Source organism: Marmota flaviventris, chromosome 13, assembly GCF_047511675.1.
Source record: "Marmota flaviventris isolate mMarFla1 chromosome 13, mMarFla1.hap1, whole genome shotgun sequence".
NCBI lineage: Eukaryota > Metazoa > Chordata > Mammalia > Rodentia > Sciuridae > Marmota > Marmota flaviventris.
Window position 1 is genome coordinate 85,303,430 of NC_092510.1, and position 23,749 is coordinate 85,327,178.

The 23,749-nt window shown below is 48.3% G+C and overlaps 1 protein-coding gene across 5 annotated transcripts in view; it reads right to left on the reverse strand.

Moving 5' to 3' along the window:
• The window catches only part of Whrn (whirlin), an 87,855-nt gene extending 85,032 nt beyond the window's left edge, over nucleotides 1–2,823 (reverse strand). For all 5 annotated transcript variants that reach the window (XM_071600866.1, XM_027949456.3, XM_027949452.3 and 2 more), the window contains exon 1: nucleotides 1,393–2,823. In XM_071600866.1, coding sequence (XP_071456967.1) covers nucleotides 1,393–2,010 — 618 coding nt within the window. In that variant the 5' untranslated portion in view covers nucleotides 2,011–2,823. The remainder of the gene's footprint in view (nucleotides 1–1,392) is intronic.
• Between the last annotated feature and the right edge of the window lie 20,926 nt (nucleotides 2,824–23,749).

The following is a 23,749-nucleotide window of genomic DNA, read 5'->3' on the forward strand; positions in this document are numbered from 1 at the left end:
CAAGTATCTTTAGAGCACAAATTTATCATCTCAGAACTCTGACCTTTCAGGGCCAAGGCTAATGGACTATTTCTTTATAACTCTATGGAGTGCTAGATCAAGGGAAAGATGGACGTGGGGGGAGGAGCCAGGGCCCACGGTTGCATGGAAACCCACAAAGAGCTTTGCTGGCTCTACTCTGGAACAATCTACGCTGATCTGCCTTTCCCCAGAAACTGCAAAGAAGTTTCTAAAAGCGCTGGGAGCCTGCTGGGGGTTCATGGGCTGGAAGGCAAAAGAGGAAGCCAAGGGCAGAAACAGATACTGGTGTCCCAGGTACAGTCAGCGGGAGTCACCTGGCCACAGGTCACTGGACAGTCACTGGACAGTCAGCACACAGGAAGTAGCCCTGGAGCTCTGCTGCCTGGAGTTCCCAGCAGGCACGGGCACCTGTGCGTGGGGGATCAGGAGGGTATGGCATGGGGAGGAGAGGGGGCCACAGGCCAGCCCAAACCCCTGAAGCATTTCTCTGCAGAAGCAAAAACTGTTCACTTCTTGCCCACAGAGGGATGGGGTGAGGGCCAAAGGCTTGCAAGGGACCCTTGAATTCACCAGGGGACCAAACAGGCTCCATCTCACACTCCAACTGCTTTTCAATTGCCCTGGGGCACGAGATCAGCAAACACACTCCTTTAACAGCATGATTAAATCCCTGGAAGCTGGTTGTCAGGAGGTTATTTTTCTCAATTAACAGTCACAAAAAGCACACACACTCTCCTGGGGATAAGGGACTTGTTTTTGACATTCAGGCAGTAGATGCATTCTCAACAAGGTTAGGGACCACTTATCTGGTCCAGTTGCCACATTTTCCAGGTGCAAGACCAAAGGTTCTAGGAGGGCGAGCAACCTGTTCCAGGATCTCAGACTGCCCCAAGCAGCAGGGTCAGGCCAAAGCTCTGTGGGTCACCCCAACAGTCTCCTCCGGCCACTGATGAACTAACAAAACTTTCAGAGACAGGATCATGACCACAGCAGTAGCAGCAGCGCAGACCACCTACTGATTACTAACTCTATGCCAAGCAGAGATTTTATTTATTTATTTAGTTTTGAATGCTCATAAGAATCCAAAGAGCCTTTCACATTTTGTGATCATACATTTGCTTGTGTATTTGATACTGTCCTATCTTCTGCAATAGCAGGTAGGCCCCACGAAGGCAAGGCATCACCATATGCTCAGGGACTGACAGCTCTCTGATCCACAAACTAGATGCTCCTGCTTTAAAGTTAGGAAAAATGAAGCCCAGTCGGGTCAAGTGATTTGCCCAAGGACACACAGCATGGAGCTAGTGAAGGAGCTGCCCCACTTTATTGCAGATACTTTCCCCCTTATTCTTCCCAGAACCACAGCCCTACCTTGACTGCCTCTGCGTGGGTCACCCGGGCTAGGGATTTATCGTTGACGCGCAGAATCTGGTCCCCGACCCGTAGCCCTTCTTTCTCAGCCAGGGAACCAGGCTCCACCAAGGAAACGTAGATACCCACGCCGTGTTCTGAGCCCCCTCGAATACTGAAGCCCAAGCCTTCGTGGGCCTTAGCGCGCCGTAGGCTGACCAGGCGCACCTCCCCAGGCCCTGCGCCGTCGGGGCCGCCCCAAGCAGATTGCCTGTAGGGGGTGGTGGCAGGCAGGTAGAGACCCTCAGCCGTGTACTGGTCGAAGAGCAGCTGGTCTGAACGCGGGATGACCAGACGCAGCATGGGCAGCAGGCGCCGCTTCACCGGGCTGTCCAGCAGGACGCGCAAGGTGCGCACCAGGTCGAAGACGTTGCGGCGCGCGTGGTATGCGTTTAGGCAGTGCGTGAACTGCTCCCGCTCCGCCTCGCTCAGCAGCGTGGTCAGCGCCTGGTGCAGCTGGCGCACGTTGGCAGACAGCAGCCGCAGCCCCGTGCCCCCGCCGCCGCCCGCCCCGGCTGCCGAGCCCAGCGAGCCGGTGGAGGACGAGCTCACCGACAGGCCGTCCAGCTGCGCGTTCATCTCCCCGCCGAGGCCCGGCCAGGCTTGAGGTGCGCGGTGGGGCGCTGCTGCACTTGCGGGAACTGGCGCGACAGCGGGATTCGGGGTAGCGCGGAGATCACGGCTGGAGTCTGGGTTTCGGGGACGTGGAGACGGGGCCAAAACCCGGGAGATGCGGGCACAGTGCTGGAGTCTGGGTTTGCAGGAGCGTGGAGACGACGGCTGGACTGTGGGTTTGGAGGGGTGCAGGAACAGTGGCTGGATCCCGTGGGGTCGCGGAAACGCTGCTGGAGTCCCGGGGGTGCGAAAACGGAGGGGGTCGCGAAACTGGAATCCGGAGGACGAAGAGACGGCGGCTGGAATCTGCGGACGCGGAGACCACGGCGGGATCCTGGGGCACAAAGAGTTGGCGGCTGGAGCCCGGAGGTCGCGGAGACTGCGGCTGGAGGCCGGGGGGCGCGGAGAGAACAGCTACATTCCGGAGGGCGCAGAGACGGCGGGTGGCTGGAGTGGGGGGCGCAGCAAAGCTGACCGCCCCGTCACACCATTCCCGGGGCTCCCCCAGCCGGGCCGCCGGTTCTTCTAGGGCTGGGGGACCCCAAAGTCAGAAGTTGGGGCGGGGGTCGATCTAGTCCCGCAGCCCCCGGAGTCGCAGCGGATGGGGCCACTCGGGCGTCCGGTAGGGGGTGCGGGGCATGTCCGGGGCAGCCCCGGGATGCAGCAGCCCGGGGTCCCCGCGCCCCTGCGCCGCCCGGGCGCAGACGGAGCCGCGCCGCCGCGAGCCCGGACTTTGCGAACTGTTGAGCAACCCTGGGCCGAGTCTTCCAGCGAGTTCCGACGCCGTCGCCGTCGCCGTCGCCTGCCCAGCCTTAGCCCCGCCCCCTAGCCCCTCCCCCTCGCCCACCCCCTCCCCCCGCGGGCTCTTCAGGAAATGACGTCCCGCCTGGCGCGCCTGGCGGTTGCCTGGAGACGGGGTGAAACAGTCCAGCCCTGGGGAAGAAAGGGGTGAAAGTGGGTGTAGGGGCAGGAGTCGACCCGGGGGCCCTGAGAGCCCCGTGTTGGCCTCCAGCCCCGGCAGTGGAGAGGAGGGGGACTTAAAAACTGCTCTTCGGGGATCGCAGCATGTGCACCAGGATCGCTTTGAAGCAATTAGCCAGCTAGCTAATTCTCAATTGTGGAGACAAATAGCCAACTTTTTGCATTTTTCCTCTAAAATACTAGACGCCTCAGATTCTCTTTTCTACCTTAAAACGTTGCGCCCCCCTCGTGCACACGCACTGACATACAAGTTCAAGTCTTTATGTGGATGAGTGTTGGTCACCTGCTGTGTGCAAGAAATGAAGGCAAGCATATGGAGTGCCTGCGGGCACCAACTCCTGTGAGCCGATAGGTCAGACTGGACCCCTGCCAGGTCGTTCATCAATGGAGAGGAAAGCTGTTTACAGAAATAAAAAGTATATAACACACACACACACACACACACACACACCCCACACAAAGTCTGAATAAGGTGGGTGGATTGTACTAATGTCAATGTCCTGGTGGTGATCTTGTCCACCCTGGGGGAGGCTGGGTGAAGGATACATGGGATGTCTTGTTCTGTTTCTCACACCTGTATGTGGATCTACAATGATCTCAAAAATCTTAAATATAATACACACACATATACATGCATATATGAAGTGGGTTGTGAAAACAGTGTTCTATGTCCTCCTATCCCAAAATAAAAGGGGAAGGCACAGCCTGGACTCTGTCACCAGGCACCCACTACCCCAAATACAATCTAAGGAAAAGCCCTGTGGTGTTTTGTTTTGTTTTGGTGGGTGGGTCCCAGGGATTGAACTCTCAGGGCATTCTGCCACTGAGCCTCATCCCCAGCAAAATCCTGTGTCTTTATTCAAAGGTGGCTTTCTTTTTTTCTTTTCTTTTTTTTTTAAGAGAGAGAGAGAGAATTTTTTAAATATTTATTTATTTTTTTTTAGTTTTAGGCAGACACAACATCTTTGTTTGTATGTGGTGCTGAGGATCGAACCCGGGCCTCATGCATGCCAGGCGAGCGCGCTACTGCTTGAGCCACATCCCCAGCCCTCAAAGGTGGCTTTCTAAGGAAAGCCAGAGCAAAAAGCAAAAACAAAACACACACACACACACACACACACACACACACACCTGCTAACCTGACTAACCTGAATTGCCTCCCCTGCTTTGTTTTGTTTTCCTCCCTCCCTCTCCCTCTCCCTTAAAGTGTTCTGGAACTGCCAATGCAGAGCCAGCTGATGCCTACCTGGAGAAGGGAGGCTGGAGAGGGGCCAGACCCAAAAAGAACAAATCGCACATTTGCACATTCATTTTCCTATTTGTTTATTTATTTGATCACTCTTCATTCAACATTTGCCAAGCACCTCTGCTGCCCTGGGTCATGTGCTGGGTGCTACAGACCCAAGTTCAAGAGATAAAATCTCTGATCTCCAGGAGATCACAGTCCAGCAGGGAGAAAGATCCTATGAGTGAAGTTAAAAGCCAGGACAGTGTTGCCATGGCTGGGGGACACAGTCTGAGGGGAGGAGCATAAGGACTTGCCTGAAGAGGGGACCCCCTGGATGAAGAAATCCTGAGAAAGAAGAAGTTTCTTCTCTGGACAATGGGAAACTGTGAAAAGAATTTCAACACTGTTGCCTTAATGCATTCCCCAAACTAAGGTTAAGAAATGAAGCTCTATTTTCCCTAAAGATCCTCAGTTCTCCTTCTTACTTCTCTAACACAGTACAGGTTAAATGAATGCCCAATGGACACATTTGGCAGTGACAGAGGAAGATTTTCTAAACAGCCAGTTAAGCTACCTTTGACATTGATCTTCCAGCTCTACACTTAGCCGTTCATACTATGTCTCCTTACTCCTCCTCCTTGAATCTGCTAATGCAACTAGATCAAGATACTTAAGAAAAAAATTAATCTCCATCCCCAAAATGTATTAATGGAATACCTCAAAATGCCACCAAACATGGCTTAATTGTATGCGGTTCAGGTTTTCTGCAAATGTATCTCATGCTTAGCTTTCATTTAGTTAGTGTTCTAATTATAATTACTGTGATTGGCTTGATAAATGCATCCCAGGAGCTAAGATCCCTGTTCCCAACATTTTATTTCTGTGCAAAGGATGTTTTCGAGAAGGTATTTTGCTTTAGGCAGCAGAAGCCTCAATGCAGACAGTAGAAAAAAAGAAACACTTTCTCCTTAAAGCATCTGAGACCATCTGGGATACTGTGCTATTGTTTAATTTCAGAGGGGCCGATTGAGAGGGCAGACAAGTGTGAGAGTACAGAACAAGAAATCGTTGGGGATACTTCCAGCCATCCTGCATCACCTTGGTGTCAGTTTGCAATGTGTACCCTCAGATGAGAGGCAGTGTGTAGCGGCACTCAAACCCCAAGAATCCAATTTCACATTTGAAGATGCGTTTGTCGTTCAGAAATAAGCTCTTGGAAACCCAAGCTGCCTGGGCTTCTGAGGGCTGCGCTGCCTCCAGCCTTCAGCACCTGCAAGGAAGCTGTGAGCAGTGACTTTGGCCTTGGTTGCATACTGCCCTCTTCAGAGGGAAAATAGTACTTTCCTGTGTGTGCTGCACATGACCAAAGCCACTGTTAACTGTTGGTTACAGCTCCTCAACTCAATGCCCTTCCTGGATGGATGTTTCTGGAAACTTGAGCATGCTGGAGCAGTTGAAAAGACAGGGAAGAAGAGTGGATCATGTTGTTTTGTGCTCAGTGCTTGGTGTTGAACTGGATTTTTGTTTGTTTGGCAACAATGTTAAGTTGCGCCCTGGATACCAGGCTTAGAAAACCATTACTCTGGTCTTGGAGCTTCCCTTTAACCAACTGTGTGACTCAGAGCAGGTGGCTTCACTTCTCATCTGTGAGATGGCCTCCTAACATTTCCCTGTCCCTGTTTCCCTAGACGGCATGTCTCCTGTCCTGTGCAGTAAAGAAAAGCAAGTTGTCATAAGTTGCTGGTTATGTCCCCTCCTTTTTCATGGCAATCTTAAAAAGCCTTCCTCTGTTTCATAATCATTTGGAGCTTCTCTCTTTCCCTCTTACCCCCTGGAATGTATCTTTATAAGATACAGATTAATTTAAGATACATTTCCCATGAGACATATAAAAATATAACTAATGTTTATTGAGTGTTGCTGTTTAATTTATTTGCTTGTGTGTTCTTGGTACTGGGAATTGAATCCAGAGGTACTTTACCATGGAGCTAAATCCCCAGTCCTTTTTATTTTTAATTTTGAAACAAGATCTCGCTAAGTTGCTGAGGCTGAACTTGAACTTGCAATTCTCTTGCCTCCCTTTCCCTAGTTGCTAGGATCACTGGAGTGTGCCATCATGCCCAGCAAACACTGCTGTTTTAAACTTGCATTTTATTTTATTTTATTTTTTTTTATTGTTGGTTGTTCAAAACATTACATAGTTCTTGATATATCATCTTTCACACTTTTCTTCAAGTGGGTTATGAACTCCCATTTTTAGCCCATATACAGATTGCAGAATCACATCATAACTCAGCTCTCCCACTACCCAGTAAAGGAGATACCATCATCGTCATCATCATCATCATCATGATTCTCCAGGTAGGAGAGAGAGATACTGAGATATAGGCTATACTTAAGGTCCCAGAGGCAGTTAAAGGTATAGTTGAGATTTAAACTCAGATGGTCTAGCTCTAGAACTCTTCCTGTCAACCACTATGCTGTGCAATCTCCCTATGTTTAGTTCAGAGATGCAAAACTGTACCAGCATCCCTGGTGGAGCTGGTAGAGGGCCACATTTCCCCATGGATTGGAACAGTATGAGGGCAACATCTTCTCTAAAGAGTTGGGCTGGGAGCTCAAGGCTAAAAACAAGCCACCTACTAGTGATTCCTGGTTAGTAAGCTGCTAATTAGTGGTGGGAGAAATGAGGAGGGATCGGGCAAAGAAAACACCCCTGAGAGAGACGGAAACCTCCTGGGTCTCTCAGCCTGGGCACAAGATAAGGAGATTCCAAGCTATCTGATGCTGGGTGTCACAAGGAACTTTTCCAGTTGGGGATCCTTACAGAAAGGACATCAGCAGCCGGAGTTATGACTTCTGCTCCAGGATCACAGCTTGTCTCCTCCCAACAACGTCAGTGGGATGGATGGGATCAGCAGTAAAAAGGGGAACAGTTACCTCAGTGGCTCGTAGGTAATGCCGTCAATATTGATGGAAGTGCAGGGAGATGAGAGAGGTGAGAGAACAGAGAGCATGAAAACATCAGGAGAAGAGGAGAGGTCCAGGTCTTTATTTATCCTGACCTGGTGTGATCTGTAGAGACTGTTCAGTGGTCTCAGAGCATCATGTGATGTGTGTGCAGGAAGGCGTTAGGGCCCAGAGCTGATCTCTAGGTTCAAATGCTTTCTATGCTCTTTGTTATCTTTTTGATCTTGGGGAAATTGTGGACAGCTTTCGAACCCAAATTCCTTTATCTATAAAACTGGGGGGCATTATTGCAAATATTGATTGTGCTTAGGTGTGCAAATTATTTATCACCATGCCTGGCATGTGCCATGAGCTCCTATAAAGTTTGACATCCATCTTGGTTAAAGCTTTAGGCACCACGGAGACCCTCACGGATAAAGGGCCTTGACTCTTTTTCTCTTTTATCTGGTGCTCAGCCCAAGGACTGGCACTTAGGAGGTGCTCAGTAATATTTGTTGTGTGACTTTTTGGATGTCTCCCTTCCCTGCCTTTGTGTCACAGATAGAACCAACAGAAGATTGCTGTCTTGCCCTCAGTCCTGCAGCAGTGCTTGCCCAGCCTCTTTCATTAGTAACAAAAAGGAACATGTATGGATCGCTTGCCAAGGGCTAAGTACTTTAGAGGTATCTCAGTCCTGTGAAATGGACACTATTATTACTTCCGCTTTACAGATGAGGAAACCGAGTGTCCGGGCTCGGAGTGGTTTCCCCAAAGTCTGTCCTCTCACTGAACTTTGTAGTAAGACAGATGGAATTGATGCTGCCTTCTCTCACACAGCTTTGGGGGAAATAGCAAACTATCATGATGGCAAATATAAATCACAGGAAGCCAATTTGTGATCTGGAAAGAAGCAGGGATGTAGGAGCCACCTTATCAGGCATGCTGTGCTGTAATCCCATTGCTAAGAGCTCCTTTAATCACAGGATTAGGTATTGGTGACGGGGTACACTCGCTCCAGCACCTGCTAGGTTCAGATTAGAGAAGCCTCTAGAGAAAACATCCTAGCCACGCCCACCTCGGCAGGGCTAACGGGGACATCCATTTATGCACCCACTCGGCTCTTCGGTTTAGCTTCAGATGGTACCTTGCTCCCCTGCTCTGCCAGATGATATCCTGGGGATTCAGGAGGAGGAAGGCTACTGCAGTCCCTGCCCTCCTAGCACTGACAGAGTGTCGTGTTGTGCACATCGGATGTGATCATAGGTGCCTGGAAGGGAGCCTTGTGAGTTATGAAGCGAGAGTCCCCATCAAGGAGTCCCAGATGGTGTCCCCTTCTCTGAGCCTCAGCCCCCATCATCTCAGCATTGCAGCACCGTGGTCAGTCCTGCAGACTTGGCTAAAAAATTCCTGGTTACGTAACTCTGGAGAAATCGCATCATCTCTGGAGCCCCGGTTTCTTCACCTATAAAAAACGTGAGCTAAAAAAGACCCAGGGGAGAGCGGGGGCTGGAAAGCGAACGGGGATAGTGCTGGGTAAAGCACGTGGCTCAGCACCGGGACCGGTGCAATGTGGAACGAGGGGTGGCTCCGGGCTGACCCCAACAACTCTGCTTTGAGGAAATCGCTCCTTAGCTTTGCTGATTTATACAGGTGCCGTCAAAGTCTTTTAAAAAATATGAATGAGGTACCTCACTTTCTGCATAGCTGCCTCATTTCCTCACTAGAGAAAGTTTTTGGTTTGGTTTTTTTTTTTTATTTTTTTCCTTTGGTCAACTTCGAGTATGAGTCCTGTTCCTGGGACCCTCCTGGGGACCTTGGCCATGTCCTTTCTCTCTGTGCCTCTGTCTTGCCATTTGCAAGGCGGAGGGGCTTGGAGCTGGTGACCTGCAGGCCTTCTTGGCTCCAAGGATTATGGTTTTGTTCCTGTGGCCCAGGGGGTGGGGAGCCGCAGGCAAGGGCAGGACAAGAGGGACATGAAGAGTTTTCTGGGGTTCTCAGCCGAAGCAGATTAGGAATTCTGTCCCAGGCTCCGCGGCTGACTGATGACTCTTCTTTGACTGGTTCCAGGCTCTTAATGTCTGTTTGCCTCCGGGTTTCAAATAGCAGCTAATGATCCTAGCTGTCTTTCAGCCAGTTTTGTGATTTTTGCCTTTGACTTTGACTATCTTCAAAGGCACTCGGCAGACATTATTATTACATTTACAGGGCCCAGTGTGCCCAACTACTTGGCAAATTGTGTCAAAGAATCTATAACTGTTACAGAAGAATGCTTGCTCTCTGCATTCTTCTTTATTCCTCAGAAATTTGATATTCTCGTTGACCTTCCATGAAGGTAACCGTAAATGGACTTTGAACATCCTGGAATCAGAGTCATTTTTTAAAACCAGATGGAACCTTAAATTTCAGGTTATTTTTTTTCATTCAAAAATGCATTTATGCCAAGTGCAGTGGCACACGCCTGTAATAATCCCAGTGGCTCAGGAGGCTGAGGCAGGAGGATTGCAATTTCAGAGGCAGCCTCAGCAAAAGCGAGGTGCTAAACAACTCAATGAGATCCTGTCCCTAAATAAAATACAAAGTGGGGCTGGGGATTGGCTCAGTGGTCAAGTGTCCCTAAGCTCAATCTCTGGAACAACAAAAAAAAATTTAAAAATTGCATTTATAAAGTGCTCACTCTGTTCTAATCTTGTTCCCATCTAGTTTGGGAATAACACATAAAGAATAATTCTGGCCAAGTTCCTTAGTAGACTTTGTTAGTTATCTGTTGCTATCTAAAATTATTCCTTGCTTGATGGCTTACACAATGCAAGCTTATTTTATCACGGTTTCCAGGTGTCAGGAGTCTGCTCTTGGTTTAGCTAGTTCTTGGTTCTTCTGCTCAGGGCCATGCCAGGCTGCATCTGGTTATGGTGGAGCTGTGTCCTCATCTGAAGTTTTCACTGGGGAGGACACACTTCCAAGCTCACATAGTTGATGGTGGAGGTCATCTCTTGGGACCACATGGCTGTTGGCTGGAGATTACTTTCCATCCCAACAAGCCATTCATGAATGTTTGCCATGTAACCTGCACAGATTATCTGACTTCTTTTTTTGGTGCTGGGGATTGAACCCAGGGGGAACTTAACCACTGAGCCACATTCCCAGCCCTTTTAAAAATATTTTATCTAGAGACAGGGTCTCACTGAATTGCTCGCTAAGTTGCTGAGGCTGGCTTTAAACTCACAATCCTCCTCCCTCAGCCTCCGGGGCTGCTGGGATTATAGGCATGCACCACTGTGCCCAGCTTAGCTGACTTCTTCAAGGTCAGAGGGGTCTCTAGAGAGAGACTAAGATGTACCTTAAATAACATGACGTAATCAAAGAAATGACATTCCCTCACCTTTACCATACAAAGTGACCCAAGCAATGAGTCGCATCCTCTGCACCATATTCTATAGGTGAGAAAAAAGTTACTGAAGGAGAGGAGAATATACACAGGTGTCTGTCACTCGCCGGATCACCTTAGGTCATGTCTGCCACTTAGAAGATGGCAATGTGCAACAAGTGCCCAGAGGAAGAAGCCTCTTCCAAGATGACTTCCCAAAAGAGGGAACAATAGAAGGTTGACTCTTGCATGAGTAGGGGTCATGCACTGGGCAAGGTGGGATGGACAGAGGGCTGAGGGCACAGTACAAAGACATGACAGGAAGCAGGGGGCCGGGCTGAGTCTTGCCGGCCGTGGGATCCCAGGCTAAGCCATCTGGCAGCACTCAGAAAGCAACAGAGGGCCACCAATTTGCAGGTGCAGGTTCTGATTTTTCCTGGAGGAGCATCAGGAACCCTCTCTAAAGCTCACAAAGATTCATAGACACACCTGAACTCCATGAAGTCCCTCAGTGAGAGTATGAGAGACACCAGAGAGTGCTAAAATATGTTGGATCCCCTAGGGCATACCGAACCATGGGCTGCTCCTGTTAGAAGAGACTTGGAACTCCACCTGGCCAATGGCAGCCTTGTCCCAGGTCTATGTTGCCCTGACACAGCTTGGCAGGGTGTGACAGGTTTTGGAGTTGGGCTGACCTGGGTTCACATCCTGGTTCCATAACTTGTCGCCTGCAGGATCTTCAGTGAGTGACTAATCCCTCTGGTTTCACAACTTCATCCATTCAGTGGAGATAATAAAGGGTGCAGTAAGAATCAACGCAGTTGCCCGTGCCACCCACTCACCTGGCAGACAGTGTCCATAGTAGTTTGTTAAGACCGCCATAGTAAGACCGCAGACTCTGTGGTGGAGACAATAGATGCTTATTTTTCTCACAGGTCTGGAGGCCAGAAGTCTGAAATCAAGGTGTGGGCAGGGCTGGTTTCTTCTTCTCTCCTCTCTCCTCTAGATGGCTGCCTTCTTCCTGTACTTTCACAGGGTCTTCTAGTTCTGGGGGTGCACATGTCTGTGTCCAAATTTCTTCTTCATGTTGAATTCAGGCTCACCCTAAAACTTTGACTTAATTACCTCTTTAAAGATCTTATTTCTGTATACAGTTCTATTTTGAGGTACTGGGGTTTAGGACTTCAAACTATAGATTTAATCCAATCCACTTAGTATATTCTCCACCAAAGTTACATACTCCTTCCTGCACCTCTGACTGCTGAAGAGCCTTATGTCCCAATTCCAGGGAGGATTTCTCAGCCTCCCCCATCCTATCTGCTCCTGGAGAACTAGTTTGTCTCATCAATAACCTTCTAGAAGGATGTGCCTCCGTTCCTCACTCCCTAAATAACCATAACAGCAACAACAGCCCCACCGATGTTGAAATATGCCTGGCGAATCAGTTGAATAACCCTCCTTTAATGTAATCCGATGGCAGTAATTTTCTGGAACACACCATTACAAGGGAACAGTATGATCTCAGGGGCTTCGTGATGCCTAATTAAAAAGCGCTGTAGCAAGAAGGAGGTTGCAGTTACACTTCAGAATCACATCCTTCTGATTTCGGAGTTGGGAGGAAGGAGTTTTTACTGAAGTGTGAAGAGGTGGGGAAGGATGGCCCAGGGTGACAGACAGTGGGAGTCCTCATTGGTCACAGGCAGAAGGCCTTGGGCCATTGTCTTTGCCTGTCAGAAAAAGCCAAGGTCACCCCACGGGCTGAGTGTCCTCTTTCCTTACAGGCGATGGGCCAGGAGGCTTGACCATGGGCTGAGACACCATTGGCTGAGGAATTTCAAGGGAACTGGTCCATCTTCAGAATTAACCCCTTCAGCAGCGCCCTCTTGTTAAACTTGTATTAGGTGTTGCTGATAGTGGACACATCAATAAAAATAATCGACATTTATACATATCTCTAAATTATGGGTTCTTAATTTGGGTCTTATAGCTTCAGGGCCCTCTGTGAAGCCCCTGAAATTAAGTTCAATATTTTGTATCTGTGTGTGGATCTGTGTCTTATTTTTCTAAATTCCGTAGTCCCTGACCCAAAAAGATGAAGATCTCCATTTCCTAAATAGTACTTGCTTGGATTTGTTGAGAGCTTATTATTTATGAGTACATTTTGTTCCTTTGTTCATTTAACACACGTGGCCACTCTCAAGATCTCTGTATCATCCTCATTTAACAGGTAAGAAAACTGAGGTTGGGAGGCTAAGCCTTAAGAGGTGGAGCTTGGGTTCCGTCCACCCATACAATAAGCATGGGTTGAATTCTGTGCTCTAGAAAGAGAGTGGGGCGATTACAATATGAGGTGGCTACTCGAGAGCCAAGCAAATGGGCACCTGACCCAGCCTGAAGGCTGAAGTCAGTAAAAGTCCCTGGAGGAGTTGAAGCCATGGTGAGTCTTAGAGAAGGCAGGTCACAGAACCGAGGAGGGCACTGCAGAGGTGGACCCTTTTCTAACATGCAGCCTCATTACTTATTTTAATTAGTGGTGCATATTAATTGTACAAATTAATGGGTTTCATTGTGGCAGTTGCAGATGTGCCTGATACACATCTTAAAGAAATGATGGGACTCTTCCAGATCAAGAAGGGGAGAAACACAAATCAGAACAAGGTCATTTCTTTTGTAAAACCCTCATCCAATCAATAAACTTCAGAGAAGATATTCAATGTCACTTGAAATCAGGGGATGGTGAGTGAAAACAACAATGAGATACCATGTCACACATACCAGACAGGCAAAATCAAATCGTCTGACATTACCAAGCATCGGCAAGATTGGGATGCAAGAGGAAGGTTCTCACGGGGTTTGTGGGAGTGTAAATTGGCACGACCACAGCTGCTTGGCAATACTTAGTAGACTTGAAAACATTCCAGCCTGATACTCAGCAGCTCTATATCCTGAGATATTTCCTGGAGGAATTCTCACACATTTGTACCAGAAGCATGTCAGTTAGTCGCTGCTGCGTAACAACCACCCCACGATGCAGCGTCTTCAACAACCATCACGGTCACAGCTCCTACCTCTGTGGGCCAACTGGGCGGTTCAGCCTGGCCCTGCCTGCCTGAGGTCTGCCAGGATTTTTCACATATCTCTGGTCAGTGAGAAGGCCATCTGGCAGTGGAATGATCTAGGAGGGCCTCGTCTGTCAGTTCACTGATGGTTGGCTAGCATTACAGGGACAACTGGGCCACATGTCCCTTGCCCTCCAGCATCATGTCATCATTAACTCCCTTGCCTGGGGTATAGGAGATGCCACCTTCTTATCAGGACACCTGCCGTATTGGATTAGGGACTCATTCTACTTCAGTATGACCTCATCTTAACTAATTACATCAACAGTGACCCTCTTTCCGAATAAGGTCATATCATGAGGCACTGGGGGTTAGTATCTCAGCATATTGTTTTCCTTGTTTTGTAGTAGGAGGCACAATTCAACCATAACAGTGGTATCACATTGTTTTTTGATTGCTGGTAAAGTTGAGCATTTTTCACATATTCCATGATCTACTTTTTGGAGAAGGGTTTGTCTTCTCCTTATTTATAAGAATTTGTTATGGAATAAAACTATTTCCATCCAAACCCCAGGGTTCTTTCCCCTTTCACTCAATATCAAACATAACAAGATCAGTCCAGACATTGAAGGGTTTGTAAATTGTCAGAACATTGTTTGTCCTGGGTGTTACCCTCTGCCCACTGGTACAGTGAGTGAATTCTCTCCTTATAGCCCCGGGTGGAGGACAATGTGATTTTTGTAGCTTCTATATCAGCCAAAATAGGCTATATAATGGTACATCAAAAAAGTGACCCCAGAAATCTTAGTGGGTCACAAAGTTTTATTTCTTACAAATACCACGCGCATTACCAGATGTGGCCCCTTTGTCAGAACCGTGTGACTTACCTAGCCTGTGGTGTTGTGTTGATGGCAACAGACTAAGAAGCCAGGCAGAGTGCTACATGGCCACAATTCCAGGGATTCAGGCGGCTTTGAAAGAAGGATCATAAATTGGAGACTGGCTGGACATCTTAACAGCCCCTATCTCAAAATAAAAAGGGCTGGGAATGTAGTTCAGTGGTAGAGAGCTTGCCTGGCATGCACAAGGCCCTGGGTTCCATCCTTAGTACCGAAAACAGGAAAAAAAAAAAAAAAAAAGAAGGACAATGAATGGACACAGTCACCCGGGGTAGCTGTTCCCATGCACCTGTATCAGCAGCCCTGAATTAGTGTCAGTTCCTCCCAGATCCTGACCTTCACTGGAAAGCCCATCTGAGTTTCCCACATTGGTGAGAATTCTCTCTTTCTCCCTTTTCCTGCCTGGTCTTAGGATCTAGGGAAAAGTTGGGAGGACCACCTGAGAGTCACCACCAGTTGCTATCTTTTTGCAATTTCTTGCCTCGCAGTCCCTGGCGCTAACTTGCCTGACTCCTGGTGGGAGGCGAAGGCCTTTCTGTCCGGCTCCAGAGAGGTGTGGTACTATAAATAACACAAACTGGGTGACGTTCTGCAGCAATGTATTCTCTCACTGTTCTGGAGGCTGAAGCCCCAAACCACAGTGTCAGTAGGGACATGATCCCTCTGAAAGCCCTGGGGGCAGAATCTGTCCTTGCCTGTCCCTCGATGCTGGTATCCTGGCAACCCTGGCTTGCAGATGCACACCCCAGCTCTGCTGGAGCTTTTGCAGGGCCTCTTCCCTGTGTCTCCACACCCTGCATCTCCAGGTGTGTCCTCTTCTCTTCTTAAAAGGACACCAGTGATTAGATTGAGGGCCTGCCCTAAATGCAGGATAATTTCATCTCTAGATCTTTAATTAATTACATTTGCAAAGACCCCATTTCGGAAGACGGTCATCTTCTGGACATAGGTTGGGGGGAGGCATTATTCAACCCACTATATGTGGGGAGGAGTCTCCGCAACTTACAGTAAAAAAATCCACTGGTTGGCTCCTTGGTTCTTCCACACTGATGTCCCTGAGTACCCTGTCCTCCTGTCCTAAATCTATGCCAGGGTGCTGCGGTGACAAGAGGCAGAGTCCCCCTGAGGCTAGGATTGCATTAAACCTCGAATGCAAATACTGTAAGATAAGTTAATTAAGAGCAAATCTCTTTGCCTTTACAGATTGCAAATCCATGGATGTCTGCAGCAATCGACTCTTCAAAGCCAATTATTTTTTAAAGTGCTTTTAATTGCCATGTGCTGTGGATGCACCCCCACAGCCCCAGACAGCAGCAGCCTTGGGCAGCTGAACAGCCAGGCAGTGGACGCCAGGCATTAGGGTCTCAGGGGGCACTTCTCCCTGCCTCAGGGCTGTGTCCACAGAGTGATCTGCAGACAGAGGGCCCAGAACCATGTGTTCCCTCCAGACCGTAAGTTCTTGGTGGGGGCAGGGAGGCAGAGACCACATCTTATTCTTTTTTATACACACGGAAGTTTCCAGAACACAGCAGTTATCCAGTCACCTTCAGTAGTTTTATCGTAACTTTATGGTTGTGTATGTGGTTTCCTATTGAAAGGCTTCCAGGAGAAACCCATGGAGATAAAAAGGAAGCAGATGGGAAAGAGAGGGAAAAGCAGTAAGCAAGGTTGGGGCTAGGGGACAAGGGACGTGCCCACAGTGTCGATGTAAGGGACCAGGGGGCGAACCTTATTAAATGTGCCCCGGTGGTCTCACCCCCACATCCCAGCACCAGCCCTCTGGAAAGGATGTGGAGTCAGACACAGCCCTTCAGAGCAGCTCCAGCCTGGTCCTGGGGGCCCTGAGTGTAAGTTACATCTAGCGCTTTCCTGAGTTGAAGTCGGGAGTCTGTGTTTCTCGGACGGGGTAGATGTGAACAGTCCTCTCGAAAAGAGGTGCTGGATGTTGGAAGGAAAGCACCCCGAAGGAGGGGGGTGTGGGGGACAGAACCAGTAAGAAGGGATCTGGACGGAACATTCATGATGTGCCCCGCAGATGTTTGTTGAGCGAATGAGTGAACTGAAGGAAGGAAGAAATGTTCAAAGTCAATTAATGAAGGAACGCACCAGGGCACAGCTGAGAAGGCTCACCCTTCAGCCAGCCCCAACCCACCCCGCTCAGCCAGTATAACAAAGTCCCTCTCTAGAAAATCTCCCATAATGGGTGGATGCCCAGAAGGCCACCGACATGATCCAAACATGGTAGACACCGCAGGAAAGAGAGCAGGGCAGAGTGTTTTTCTGCTCCCAGGGAGAAGTTCCTCAGAGAGAGGAAGGATGGAGGATCGAAGTCACTGAACAGTTAGCACCTTGGCCAGGGGCTCTGGCTCTCCTTGTCCCTCCATCCGCCTGTTAGCTGGAGCTTCAGAAAGCAGCCCTGCATCCTAAGGCACCATTTACATCCGACATGTCTCCCTACTGACTCTCATTATGCTCCAAAATATTTACCCATTTGATGGCTCAGAATACATGCTTCTATCCCAGCCTCTAGGAGGGGCAGGGCAGAGCAGAGAGAATCCCCACCCTGCCTGGCTCTCACCCTGTCCCCCTCTCACCCCAGAGCCACTGTCCCTGACCACAATTTCATTTTCTGTCAGACGCACCATCACTGTCTTTGTGACCCATGGTTAAGACTCAGAATGGTCTATTAATTCATTCAACACTTACTGAGCATCTACTTTGGGACAAACTTTGTCCTGAATGCTGATTCTGTTCCTGAGCTGTTTGCTAGATCACCTGTACCTGAGTGACTACAGTGCCCAGCACAGAAAAATCTCCAAAGAAATGCTTGTTGGATGGACAAATGGATAAACAGATCCACAGAGGGATTAATAGTTGGGTAGCTGGGTAGATAAAAGGATGGATGGGTGGTGGGTGGGCGGAAGGAGGGAGTGCTGGAATTTGTTGGTTATGTTTCTTTGGCATCCTTTGCCTCATGTTGTGCAAATAAAATCCCACTTTCCTAAGGGATGCACATTTCCTGTGACTCAATGATGCTGAACTTGTCTTACATCCTGCCCAGGTCATGTGTCCCAGGCCCAGCCAATTAGACTATTCCAAACTTTTGGCCACAGAAATTGGTGTCAGTCAAGGACACATGACCCAATCCAGAGCAGAGTCCTCCCCGGGAATCTCTGGCTGGTGCCAACAGTGCAGGGGCTCTCTTCCCAGGAGGTTTACTGGAGGTTACTGGATGCTCTATCTCTTGCCACTGGAGAGAAGGAAAAAAGGGAAAGGAAGAGGAAGAGGAGGAGGAAGGGGTCAGGAGGAAGAGGAGCCACACTCAGGGCCATAAGTCAGCCTCCAATGTGGGGAGCCCATTGAACTCTTGGGCTTTCCAGCTACATTTGCCAATGAATTCCCTTTCTGCGACTTATTCCCTTTCTCCTGAGGTTGGTTGGTTTGGTTGCTTATTCATTTATTTTTCTTTCTCATAACCAAGAGGATTTTGTAGTGCAGACTGCAGAGTGGATAAATGAGGGAACGCCTGAGTGAAGGAATGAGTGAGCCCCGTTAATCTCACAGTGGTTAATGTTTTTTTCCTCCCTTGGGAGCTGAACCTGCAAATACAGGTTTTTAATGAGATATTCCTGGTTTCTGCTGGGGCCTATCTCATGGCTTCTATTTTGACTCTTATTCTTGAAATGAAAAATGAGAAGCAAAAAGGAGAAAACAGCCTGCTAAAAATAACAAATTTCTGGGGCAGATGCTTAACTCTGGCTGTGGATTCCAGACCGTAGTAGTTCTCATCAAAAGAGGACTGAAATGAAACAAATAAAATTCAGCATTCCTCTGAAGTCCTCCTACTCACCCCCATTCAAGCCAAGTGGGAGTGCGTGGGCTGCAAATCTGACCACACATATGTAGCTCCTTCCCCATTTTCTAGAATTTTCTCTCCATCAGGACGTGTCAAGTGCTCCTTAATGACTGACAACAAGCACAGCCTGGGGGGAGGATCATGGGGGTCTTTCTAGATGATGCCAAGCTGCATCCTGCAGACTAGAAAGGATCCAGGTGCCAAAAGATGGGAAGGGGCTTCTGGATATGGAGCTAGCACAGTCAAGTCCTCAAGGTCAGTTTTGGGTGAGCACAGGAAAGGGATAATGGCCAGAGACAAGGCTGAAGAAGTTGCAGAGGCCACTTACAAAATTCCCTGTAAGTCCAGAATGTGTGTGTGTTTCTTTAATTGTCTAACTGTGATTTCCAGAATTTGGTGTTTTTCTCCTTATCCTCCCGTGGAATCTCTGAGCTCTCCTGGGTGCTCGTAAACAACACGCATCACAGGACCCACTGCAAATCCGTTTAGGAGAGAATCTGTTGGAGGGCTCCCAGTTCTGAACGGATGTCAGGCGCCCCAGGAGAGAGACTGAGGCTGCTGAAGTTTGTGAGCTGCTCCTGTATTTGGCGGGAGAGTCTATCAGCCAAGACTGAGTCTGACTTCCGCGACAGAAACCAAGATGCATGCAATTATTTCATCAAGCAGGGATTGCATTTCCTTGCATAACAAGAAATCTGGTGCTAGACTGTCCTGGGTTACCGCAGCTGCCCTAGGATGTCACCCAGGAAACAGCTTCCTCCTAACTTCGAGCCACACCACCCTGTGGGTGTCGAGATGAGGATTCCTCCTGCAGGCATCAAGCTTTATGTCAGACAGAAAGACGGAGGGAAGAGCAAAGGGTGCCCTGTACCCATTGAATCTATCCCTGATTTTCAGGAAAACCATTGCTCCCCATAAAACCCCAATCCCACCCTTCCATCTCGCTGACCAGAACCTGGTCACCAAGTTGTAAAGCAAAGTTATAAGAGAGCAAAATTAGGAATCTATTAGAAAAGAGGAGGGGAGACTGGATGTAAAGTGAACAGGGAGGGGGCTCTCTAGGGATTTCGGTCATTGTCACTGTAGAGTAGAGGACTGACAATGGGTAAAGCACAAGCAGAGGGACAGGGAGCCTGCTGCAGCCCATCATGGGAAAGATGACACGGTGACCTGCACAGGGCAGTGGCTGGTGGACAGATCCAGGTGAAACTGATGGATTGTGTGGGATCTGCTGGGGCAATGATCAGGTTGGGGAACAAGGCAGGGCAAAGGAAAGGAGGGAAGGGGGGCATTAGGATATAGTCGGGTTCTGGCTTCGATCCCGGGAAGATGGGGCCATTCCTGAGTGTGTTTGCAGCCACAGAGAAAGCAGCAGTTGGGACACCGTGTGGTCCAGAAATAGGAAATGTCAGGTGCAAGTCCAAACTACAAGGGTGGGTATGAGTGTTAAAGAGCATAAGCAGAGAAGAACAGTGGCCCCCAGAGCTGTGCATCCCCCACACTAAAGCTTCTCAGGTCTCTTGATGGAAGTAGCACACTTCAAACTTCCTTGAAACAGCTGGGTGCAGTGGCACACACCTGTAATTCCAGCAATTCAGGAGGCTGAGGCAGGAGGATTGCAAGTTCAAAGCCAGCCTCAGCAAAAGTGAGGTGGTAAGCAACTCAATGAGTCATTGTATCTAAAACTAAATACAAAATAGGACTGGGGATGTGGATCAGTGGTTGAATGTCCCTGGGGTCAATCCCTGGTACCAAAAAAAAAAAAAAAAAAAAAAAAATCCTCAAAATTTTTGTTCTGCAGAAAGAAGCATCAAAATGTCTCAGATTTCAAAGCTTCACATATCTTTGTCCCATAGAGCCACCAAGCAGTCACCACCACTCCCCTCCTTGAAAGATGGCCTGAGATCTGATCTCCTTGGAGTGAAAACAGGAGCTAAATCCGACTAGAGGCTGACTCGAGCAAGGTCCCGAGTACTTACTTCGTCTGGCTTAATTCACAACAAATCGTACATCTCTCTCTTACAGATGAGGAAACTGAGGCTCAGGAAATAGGATGATTTCCCCAAGACACACAGTCAGTCAAGGTCAAAAGCAGCTAGGCCAACCCAGGTCTGATCCCTCAGTTTTCAATCTTCACCCCTCTGCCATACCCCTTCCTAGCCCGTTTTCTGCTCAGGGTAGAAAATGCTTAGCCCATCTCCTATTGAACTGCACCTTTCTGAGAGTAGGAGGTGACTCCAGACCTCGTCCTAGTAACCACTGAATTAAAGAATTACCGCAGGCCCCAATGACAGCCCCGGGTTGGAAGTGCAGACCAGCTTCCTTCCTTCCCTGGATTCTTTCATGTTCCAACCCTAACACCCTGCTCAGGACCTGACGTAGTCCTGTTGGGTGTGTAAATACTTGTGAGAGTTCTGCTTGTGATTATCTGGACTTCAGAGATGAGAAAGAGCAAATGCTACTTTGTTAATGAACTGCAAATACCACATGAGAAACCTGCGTGCCCACTGACGACCGCTGAACTAAGCTTTGGATTTTAGTTCTTCATGACGACGAAACTCCTTTTCTTTTTCAGTTGATCATGGACACAATACCTTTGTTTTACATATTTGTTTTATGCGGTACTGAGGATCCAGTGCCTCACCTGTGCAAGGCAAGCGCTCTGCCACTGAGCCACAACCCCAGCCCCACGAAACTCCTTTTCTTAAACAAGAAAAAGCAGTTGAATAAACACGAGTGGGTTTCTCCTTCTAAGGAGGGTGTTGGGGACATGAATCAGCCCCTGAGACATCACTTGGGTGGAGAGGGACCTGGGGGAAACAGACCCTGTTGACTGACACAGGGAGAGGAAGTTCTCACAAGAAACCTCCAGGGGGCGCTGTGTCTGAGCTGCTATGGAGCACACCTATCAGGTGACACATGGTGCCTGCCTGAAACTTCTGCCTTTTCCCAGCCTCCAGGAGGACAGTCCGACATAACGTCTGGACCACAAAGAGTTATGAACATTGCATCTGATACCAACCACGCTGTCACTGAGGGAAGATGCCTAAAGGTAGGAGTAAGAAATTAAGAGGACTCGGTGGGGGGGGGGGGGCACTATTTCTTTCCAATTGCAGATCCCCATTAGATTTCTTTCCTTTTTAAGGGCTGAGTTCTCTATCCCATTTGGTTCCCTGGGAAGAACTAGGATATGCTCTTTTTTTCCTGCCCTGAATTCCTCCAGCTAACCCAGAACCCAACCTCCAGACTCATATGAATCAGCCTCTGGTTTGCTCTTCAGAATACCCTTGTTACATTAATTTAGGGAGCATAATAAATCTGGAGTGAAATATGTTTGCCACGGATGCTAATTTGCTCGATGAGAATATCAATTAGATCTGCGAGGCATAGAAATTAGGGCTATTAAAGATCTCAAAGGTCATCCTCAGCCTGTTCTAAAGTAAGACGACAAGTCATTATCTGCCAGAGAGATGGGGGATAGATTGAGGAGGTGATGGACAAACACCAATCAAATGTCAGGTACCAGGCTGGGGACCAAAAATTCTGGAATCTCAGGAACCCACCTTCAGACCCTAAGTCATCTCTGAGTGTGACAGCCACAGTGGAAACTATGTACTGAACACTTATCATGGATTTGATACTAGATGAACAGTTTCACTAGTACTAACTTATTAACCCTTGCAAAAGCTCTGTGTAATACTAGGTACTATTATTCTCATTTTTACAGATGAGGAAACTGAATCATAGAGGATTTCAATAAGGTTCCTGGGTTCTACTTCTGGCTAAAGTGAAGCAACAGCAATGATATTTAATCTTCCTTCTCAAAAAGAAAAAAGAAAAAAAGAAAAGACAAGCCAAACAACAGTCTTCGAGACATTGGGCAAGAGTCATTGGAAGTCAGAGATCTCTGAGACAGGAACATTGAAGAGATCTGGAGCTTGCGTGGCTACTGCCGGGGAGAGAGTCCAGTCCTTGCTGCAGGTTGGGGGGTCCCGGGAGAGCCCAGTATACTCTGCGAGTCCAAGATACAGAAGCTTGAGTCCCAGGAAGTCGAGGTGGCAAGAGTTGGTAGGGAAGAGTACCAGAGAGAAGCCAGCTGAAGAGCGTGAGATCTCCAGGACTCCGCTGACGTCACTCAGTCTACCCCTCAGTGCCCATGTGTGGGGGAACCACCAGGCCAGGAAGAACAAGGCTCAGGTTCACATGGGACTGGAATAGTGTCTATACCCGTGGCCAGATTGGAGAACTCTGTGACATATGGCATGAAAGAGTGGCTTTGTTGGTGGGGAAGATGAACACGGCACTGCCTGCTGAGGTCATGCATACCAAGACTTAAAAGGAAGCCCGAAAGCATCGAGCTGCTTCCAAGTAACTAAACCACATCCCAGAAAAACATCTGGGCAATATATTAGAAATACAGACTGTGCCCTATGACTAGATAAAATGTTCAGATAGATAAATGTGAACAAAGTTAAAAAGCTAGATCACTTCTGGTTGTGAGTATACTGTCTCCATCTGTGCAGGCTGCTGTAACAAAATACACTACAGCTGGGTGTCTGAACACAGCTGTTTATTCCCTGGAGGCTGGGAGGCCTAGGTCCAGGTGTCAGCAGGTTGGGTGACTGGTGAGGTTCTGCTTTCTGGTTCAGAGATGACACCTTCTTGCTGTGTCCTTACATGGTAGAAGGGGCAAGGGAGCCCTCTGGGGCTTCTTTCATGAGGGCACTAATCCTATTTGTGAGGTTCTTCTTCCATGACCCAGTCACCTCCAAACACCATCTCCTTGGGGTGAGGATTCAACATGTGAATTTGGGGAGTGGGGGTGGGGGGGACACCAACATTCTGACTATTAAGATAATCTTTATTCAAATTTGTTTGTTGGCTTGTTTGTTAGGAACACAATGTCCATCGTACAGCAAGGTAGTATTTACAATCTCTAAGCATCTGATAATAAAGATCAAATGTGCAGAAGCAGGAGAATAAGAAGGCAAATCAATCAAGCCCAACCCAGAAATGACACAGATGATAGGATTAGCAGATGAATAACCGTCATTACAGCCTATCCCATGTGTTCTAGAAGCTAGAGGAAACATTGAGCATTCTAAGTAGATAGATGGAAGACCTTTAGAAATTCTAAAAGCCAATCAAATGGAAGTTCTAGAGACGAAAACTACAAGGTCAGAGATGGAAATATATCAGATAGGATTCACGGAGGGTTAGACATCAGAGATGAGTGAACTTGATGACATAGCAACAGGAATGATTAAAACTAAACACACAGAGAAAAAAGAACTTTTCAACATGAGCAGAAGAGCATCAGGAACCATGAATGAGGCAATTTCAAGAGGCAATATGTGCATGAAACTC